We start from the raw sequence: 8,074 nt of genomic DNA, 5'->3' as shown, positions 1-8,074 counted from the left end.
CTAGGTTTGCTACTCTGCAAATACATCCACAAACGCTGCCTTCAAGATACTACTGTTTTAGAGCTGCTTGAATGTTGGCTGCTTATGGCTGAATTAATTTCACAGGCTTCTAAAAATATTCAAGTGTTGTGCGATCCTTCAAAAATGTTATGGTAATCTGTTAAATAGCTGTAGTTTGGACTCTGAACTTATTTTGCTAGACGCAATGGTTGTAAGTTTCCAATTAACTAAAAATTAAGCATTAACTGGAATACCTTAATTGAAAAAATATGGAAACACTTTAATTAATTTCTACAATTAGAAATTAGTACGTAAGTGTTGGTAATTAGCTCCCATAAAGTTGTACCTTGTCTTTCTTCCTCAACATTGTAACACCTAGGGCCTTTCTTGAGTCACTCGAGCATGACAATTTCTTTCAGGCACATTAACTTTCCATAGCAAGTGTTACTGAACTTCTTCAAGTGTAATTTGCTTATGTTATGCCTTTTTGCTTACTCACATGACTGAAGTACTTTTCTCTCCACACAGTGGCATTACTAAGTCCCTGGGGTACAGAGAAACATGCTAGGAATACAGATTATAGCTTTCATATTTTGTTTCTGTGGGCTAGGAGCTGCTATTGCTGCTACTGCATCAAATGAGTGGAAAGTCACTAGTCGAGCATCATCTGTTATCACTGCAACTTGGGTTTTCCAGGGTCTCTGGATGAACTGTGCTGGTAATGCACTGGGTGCTTTTCACTGCAGACCTCACCTTACTATCTTCAAAGTAGAAGGTAAGTAAGTGTAATTTAACTGTGTCGTATGGAAAGCTGTGTGTATTGCAAGATGTGAGCCTGAGGAGAAAAAGATTATTTTGGCTTGTGCAAGAGATTGTGATTAAAGCATTGTGATGAGTAAAAGTAAAGGATATTGTAGGTAGAATACCAAATACAGCTTTACAGGAATGATATGTATTCCAAGAAAGACAGTAAGCTGTACTCTATGGTTGGTAATATGTGATAAGTATACCAGACAAAGTTCCAGTAAATATAGTATTAGTAACAAACTACTGTTAGCAGAGGACTAAACTGTTTTACAGCTCTAATTTCCACGCAAAAAATAAGCATCCTCTTTGATGGATGAGGAGAGGAGGAAAGACAGCAAGTTCTGCGACAGCTATCAGCACTCTTCTTAGTATCTAAGGAAATCAGATATCAAAAAGCCACTTCTACAAATACCATGCAAATATTCATGTTCTGGGAATTAAGTGCACATGCATATACTTGCTTTATCACAGACTAATAATTTAACTTTAAAGATCAAAGGTGTGCTGTTTCAGAATGTCCATTTTAATGGAAAGCATTGGATTTGAAAGCCATCTATCAGAGTGTAAAAACAAACAGGGTCTTCTTGCCTTATCTCAGGGACAGGTTTTCTCAGCAACAGGGACTGACTAAAAGTTTACTATGCAATGTGTTTTCTGTTTTGTTCTGTGTGTAAAGCGGCAAATGGAAATGGTTTTCTTTCTATTTGCTGTTAAGCATTGAGACAGTAGGCAAGATAGTTGTTTTCAGTAAAACTGCATAAGTACTCACAAGGACAAGGGCAGGGGGACCCCTCTCTCCTGGATATGGGCAGCACACAAGCAAGATGGAGTCAGGCTAGAGTGGAAAAAATGGATTAAGACACTAGTATTTTAGGAAACCAGAAGGGAAATCCTGGCTAGACAGAGCCAGTCTTCTGAAGCTTTTGTGTGACCAAAAAGAAGCACAGTTCTAAGATACTAATAGCCAGTGGCTGAACGAGATATAATATGTACTGTTGTGTGGTTATTGCCATATTACATAGACACACACACACACACCTCTCACACACATGAGGAAACCTGGAAACATGGGGATGTTACCAGTTCATACCTTTTCTTGCCTCTCATGCCCCTGCTACATCAGATTGTGTGCTGGGACATACAGAATGACTCTTACATCTGCAGAGGATTTTGATATAAAAATCAGCATGAATTTTAGTACACATTTGATCACGCCCTGCTCAAAACCATCACAGATCACATGTGAGAGGTATGAATGGATATGAATAGTTTTATTTCTTTTAAGAATGTTGTTCATCAAAAATAACTTAAAAGCCATAGAAACTAACACATATGCTTTAAAAGGAAATATTGCATCTTTGCAAAGAACCCTTTATGCATTATTTCTCTTGAAATGTAAAGAAAAAAATTAACACGTCCTCTTAGGCACATATGATAAAATTTGTTTAAAGCAGTGTTAAGTACTTCAGTAACTAGAAATTACCATTATTGTTATTACTAGTAGTACAAAAGCTGCTTTCAGAATAATCAGTTCTGTAATATGTAATCCATAATCCATTTGCCACTTTGTATCGTTAGTATCATTTTATATCATTAAAATACATACTTAAGCTTTTGAGTGAGATTTTTCTTACTTGCTGTTAAGGTAACATCGACAAGAAACTCACAACAAATTAAAGTAGCACACTTTTGTTAAGATAAGAGAGTAACAAGCTGCTGCACTGACATTTAGGAAATCTAATTTTAACCTGCCAGTGCACGCACCAGCCAAGGGTAATGTTACATGTAGCATAAACACTAAGAGGTATTTTGTTTGGAAAACCTGCTAAACATAAACTCCTGGTAATCCAGTGGAAACAAGAGTGCAACAGGGAAAGAGATTTGCACTCTCATTCCGTCCTACATTGTAAAACAATAAAACATTCAGATTAAAGAAGTAAGAAACTCCCATCTCTGTCCTCCGAGTCTCAATATATCATCATTACTGGCATAGTGATGTCAGGGTGGGCTGGCAATATAACTTTTTCTGTTGCATTTTTATGATTTCATGGAATCTATTGGCAATTTGTCCTATAGCCAAAGATAACTCTGTTACACAAGCTCCTCACTCTGTTCCTACTTATTCATCTTCAGCTTACCACACAGAAAGCATTAGCAGTAAATAACATGAGTCACTTCTATTCCAAAGCAGATTCATTTGATTATTAAAGTTTCGGTTGCACTTTGGGAGGATTTTGCAAGAGAGGCTTTTACATAAGCTATAGGAAGTTTAAAGATATTTTTTTTTCTCCTGTCCAAATCAGAGTAAACAAAAAATGTACTCCAGAGGTCTTTCTTTGAGCAGGATTACCCTGCAGTCATAGGCAGTATGCAGCTATTTACCAGAACCGACTTTCAGCTGAAGGACTGGTTGTGCAGATAGGAGCATAGCCAAGGCAGTAAGATCTCAGGTTGTGCAGCCCAGCCCACCTACAGATCTTGAGGGGTTCATGTTTCTGGACATCTGGGTTAGCACAGCCACACTGCTAACGGTATCCAAAAGATCTGAGCAGTTGCCAAATGTACACATACCTTCACATGTACAGCTGCAGTGGACTCCACTGCAGTGACTGAAACATTCAGGTGAAAGATCATGGAGGAGTATGGCTCATTTACTGTAACACCAATAGTAATAGTGTTGTAACTGCAGTCATTTAAGGCAATGCTTGTGGGAAGAAGCAGTATCTTTTATTAAATCATCTGCTCTGGGAGAAGTATGCAGCAAAGTCATTCATCAGATCTGATGCAAATACGGCAAGCTTGAAGCTAAATATTATCTGGGAACTTTGTCTCTTCAGTTAACTTGGTTACGATTATCAGTGCACCAGATATACTTATGGAAATGGCATGATCAAAACCAAGGGCCCATTGCACACATGTCACATGGCATTAGCCAGAAATTCAAACTGGAGGCACGATATTGTTTAACAAACCCACTAACCTCTGGTTATCCCCTTATCAGTAAGAAAGACCCACAAAGACCCTTCAAAGAGCAAGCCTGGGAACTGAAGCTCCTGATTCCACTGGAGTCAGAGCTGTCATAGACTCCAGAAAGATACTGACGTTTTATAGCAGAGTTTCCACCCACCTTGTCCCCTGCTGAGTCCTCAGTGACCTGCAGGCAGTGGTTGCCTCTCTTCTCATTACTCTCATGTTTATCGTCTTGAATTCTAACAATTCCAGATTTCACAAGAACTACTAGTCTCAGTAGTCTTAGTAGTCTGGCACTGCTTACACACCTTATTTAGGCATTTTGCTTTTGGTGATGCTGCAGAGAACCGTTTCATTCACGTAAAATACAGAAGTGTATCTACCAAACTGAATTGTGCCCACATCCCTTTCGTATGACACTTCCCTAGTCTGTCAGGGCAGCTACCAGGTTTCTTCAAACAATTTCTTCAGCACTTTGCATGCCAGCCCTATGACTCTGTTTCATGACTCCTCTGCACTCCCTGGTTTTCCATGCCATGCATTCAGGGAGGTGTACCAGAAAGTAGAATAATGTGCTTCTCTAAACCTTTGCTTATTTGAGCCTCATATCTTCTGCTGGCATCTCTTAGTCTTGCTAATAACTGTTTTGATGGAACCAAGTGGGGCAAGTAGCACTATCCTAATGGCGCCAATATGGAAAAGGCAATGCCCAGCTGTTTTGGGTCACATCAGCAGACAAATGCAGAGCTGCCGTTTCATGAAGCAGCCATTGTAATGCAGCTATGGGGTGGAAGGAAGCTGAAACAAGACAACTACTACTGTAGCACCTGTACCCAGAACAGCCATGAATAGGCAAGCACTGTTTGAGTTCATTGGGGTGTGGAGAGCAATTCCAGACATGCTTCAGGGTGACACTGGCAACTTTCCCAGAAAGCCCAACCCAGAGCAGGAAGGGACTGACATGAGAGTTTCCCTCACCAGAGAAAGCTTGCTGCCAGGAAAAACACACTATCAATTTGACTGCTGCCAGTCAACAACGAGCCAGCCAGGTATCTGTATGGCAGCAAAGGCCAGGCTTCACCTGAGGGAGGTGGGAACTTAGCGCTATGTCCCCCAGTGGGCAACGCCACTGCTCTGTACCGAAGTGGGGTTACATGTGGGGCAGGCAGAGTGAGGGCTGGGACTACAGAATTCACTCCTGCTCCCTGCCGACCTCTGTATCCCCATGCCCTGCCTATTGCTCCCTGCCCCCTCCCCATCTGCTGCCTGCTCCCTGCCCCCTCTCTGTCCACTTCCCGCTCGCTGCCTACTTCCTGCCCGCTCCCCGCCCGCTGCCCTCCCCGTCCTGCGGACTGCGGCCCGCTCCTCTCTCCATGGTGCTGCAGGCGGTGCCGCCGGGAGAGCGGGCGGGCGGGCGGGGGACACAGGCTGCCCTCGTCCTGGCAAGGCAGCAGCCCCGGCCTGCTCCGGTGGGCGGCCACGGGACAAGAACCTTTTCACTGTACCCAGAGCCACGGCAGAGCATCGGCACTGCACCTTCGCGAGGCTGGAAGGGGAGAGCTCTGGGCCGTCATCCAGGGGTGAATGGCTGCAGCCATCAGCCAGAAGGCAGAATTCATGGAACCACAGAATGGTTTGGCCTGGAAGGGACCTTAAAGCTCATCCAGTTCCAACCCCTCTGTCACAGGAAGGGACACCTTCCACTAGACTAGGGTGCTCAGAGCCCCATACAACCTGGCCTTGAACACTGCCAGGGATGGGGCAGCCACAGCTTCTCTGGACAAACTGTGCCAGTGCCTCATCACCCTCACAGGGAAGAATTTCTTCCTAATGTCTGATCTGAATCTTTCCTCTTTCAGTTTAAAGCTGTTTCCCCTTTCCTATCACCGCATGCCTCGTAGAAAGTCCCTCTTCTCTTTTTTGTAGACCGCCTTTACGTACTGGGGCTGCTACCTGGTCTCCCCAAAATCCATCAGGGAGGTTTTCTTCAGGCTGATGGCCAGCCACAGAAGTATCTGCTGAGGGATACTGCAGGTATTTAAAGGGACAGAGTCACAGTGGTCTGATACTGAGGTTAGAGTATAACTGTGACTGAGAAATTTCCTGTACCAAGCAAATCCTTCTAGGAAAAGCACAAACTGAGGGGAGGCATGGTTGATTTGTGTTTGACAGTCTGAGTTACCCCTCTGTTCAGTTTTTCTGAATACAATATCCATTTGCTGATTTAGGAAAAAAAGAAAGTCAAACCCACACTGGCAAAGTTGCACCAATATAAGAAGAAATAGACACTAGAATCAATAGCACAAATTTGGGAGTGGTGACCATGAGACATGGCCAGAATTCCTGGCAGGGTTTTATGGCTTAATTCCAAAGTACTCTCCATTTCTCAGCAGTCAGAAGGGTCAACAGACTGACTGAAATGCTGATGCCAGTATGGGGATTTTTGCGTATGCAGGGAAATAGAGTGCTAAATCTTGGTAATGAAAGGTTCTCTGCTCCCACAGTTTGCCTCTCAACTGTAGCAAGCCCTTTTCCATGCTTGTGGCCTCTGTTCTGACATTAGATGACTAAGTCTGCTCTCCACTCAAACAAGATAGCCTGAAGCACACATTTGGTCCCTAGAGGAAGCTGGTAATGCAGTAGAGGTCAAAAGACATCATGACCATGACAATATATAGCAAATGTTTTTGGAATCTGTCATATTGCACACTCTCTCCTCCCCTCACCCCAAAAAAGTGAAAGGAGAAAGTAAATCAAACAGTTCAGCCCAGGGAGGAGTTGTCTGAGACATAGCACATCTTATTTAGGGTGCTTTCAAGTAAGGAAAGGAATTGATTCATATGCAGCAGGGCCACTCATGAAACAGAGAATCACATTTGACCTAGCAGCCCCAGGCAGATCAGATATGAACCGAAGAAGGGGGCTAACTCCCAAGCATCCAAGAGATCTTTCCCCAGCAAGCTCCAGCAGCAGCTTTGCAGTAGATCCAGAGCAAAAACGGGGGCTTCCACAGGGGTGGTAATTTCCAAAAGAAGCATCCAGAAGACAGGAATCCCCTACAAGGCAGGACAGCTCTCTGAAACCTGGGGTTTTGGATGTCAGAGCTGAAATACAGGTTAGGGGTTTTGAGGCGGCTCAGAAGGAATCCTGCTGCTAAGCTTTGTTTTCTTTTCAAGCTCTTTGTTTCCAAGATTTTTATCTATAAGCTCTGAAAATTCATGAATGCTAAACCACAATGCTATTTACTGTGAAGACTGCCTGGCTCTGGCCAGAGCTATGGGGCAAACTGGAAAGAGGTGTGCCTACTGAGGCAACTGCAGCCAGAAAGATACATAAAAAGAGTCCAAGAACTTGCAGGACTAAACTGCTCAGGGCCAGCTGGAAAACACTGAGGGTGAGGGCTTTCACAGGCAGCCACCAGTCCTGGAGAAGGTGATGGCAGGTTACAAAGGACAGGCTCTGACACTGCTTTAAAATCAGCAGGATTGCAGGAAAACGTGCAGCATTGTAAACCAGCCCTCCTTCACAACTCCTGTTTACCCCTGGCAATTTGACAGCATCTCTTTGTGCTATAAGCCTTCTATCTTTCTGCCTCTGTACAATGGCAGAGGTTACAGCACTGAGACCTTTTTCACATTTGTCAAGGCCTGGACAAGAGTGATGCTGCTTGTGCTTCTCTTCTATCATCCTTACAGCCTTTTCCCTAGTGGACCTGCTGAAGACCACCTCAAAGGTAGTCTTCATTTGCAGAAAATCAGTGAGTAAATCTGAAAGGTATGAAGTGCTGCTATTTGCTAGGGTGGGTTCCCATGCAGCTGGTGCGAGGATGGGAATGCAAAGCTTGTTATTGGGGCATTAATAACAAAGCTCTTTCATCTTCTAATACTCACACCAGGATAGATTGTTATCTCCACTTTGCTTTTAGCTTTCTTTGATTACTCCTACATAGCAGCAGAGAGCATACTGCAAAATGAATAGGATCCAGCAGTAACTGGTATGCAGCCAATGTCTTGAAATACCCCTGTTAAACAGATTTTGTACCCTGGTCTGCCTTGTGAGCACTGGGGTGGGTGAGGGGAGCTTCCCTCTAGCCTGCGCTGAGAAGCCTAAGGCCAATGTACCTCTTCTAATCTTTGTATCAGTCATGCTGTAATCAGAACTTCATTCAAAGTTAGAGGTACAATCCATTTCATTTTTACAAGCCCCTGCAGCAGGAGGGGAGAGGAGACCTGACAAAAACAGCCCTGGTAGGTGGATGGGTGAGACAGGGAGACTGAAGTAAAGATCATTAAATCTG

General features: G+C 43.6%; 1 protein-coding gene across 1 annotated transcript in view; it reads left to right on the top strand.

Moving 5' to 3' along the window:
- The first annotated feature begins 492 nt into the window (after window positions 1-492).
- CLDN10 (claudin 10) overlaps window positions 493-8,074 on the top strand; it is a 56,116-nt gene continuing 48,534 nt past the window's right edge. The window contains exon 1 of the mRNA XM_057401145.1: window positions 493-775. Within this exon, the coding sequence (XP_057257128.1) occupies window positions 562-775 (214 nt within the window). The 5' untranslated portion in view covers window positions 493-561. The remainder of the gene's footprint in view (window positions 776-8,074) is intronic.

The sequence above is a fragment of the Pezoporus wallicus genome, unplaced genomic scaffold, assembly GCF_028554395.1.
Source record: "Pezoporus wallicus isolate ANWC-B61680 ecotype Strahan unplaced genomic scaffold, APGP_CSIRO_Pwel_v1 contig_6944, whole genome shotgun sequence".
NCBI lineage: Eukaryota > Metazoa > Chordata > Aves > Psittaciformes > Psittacidae > Pezoporus > Pezoporus wallicus.
The sequence above is the reverse complement of the archived record's forward strand: the minus strand, read 5'-3'. Positions and strand labels throughout refer to the sequence as shown.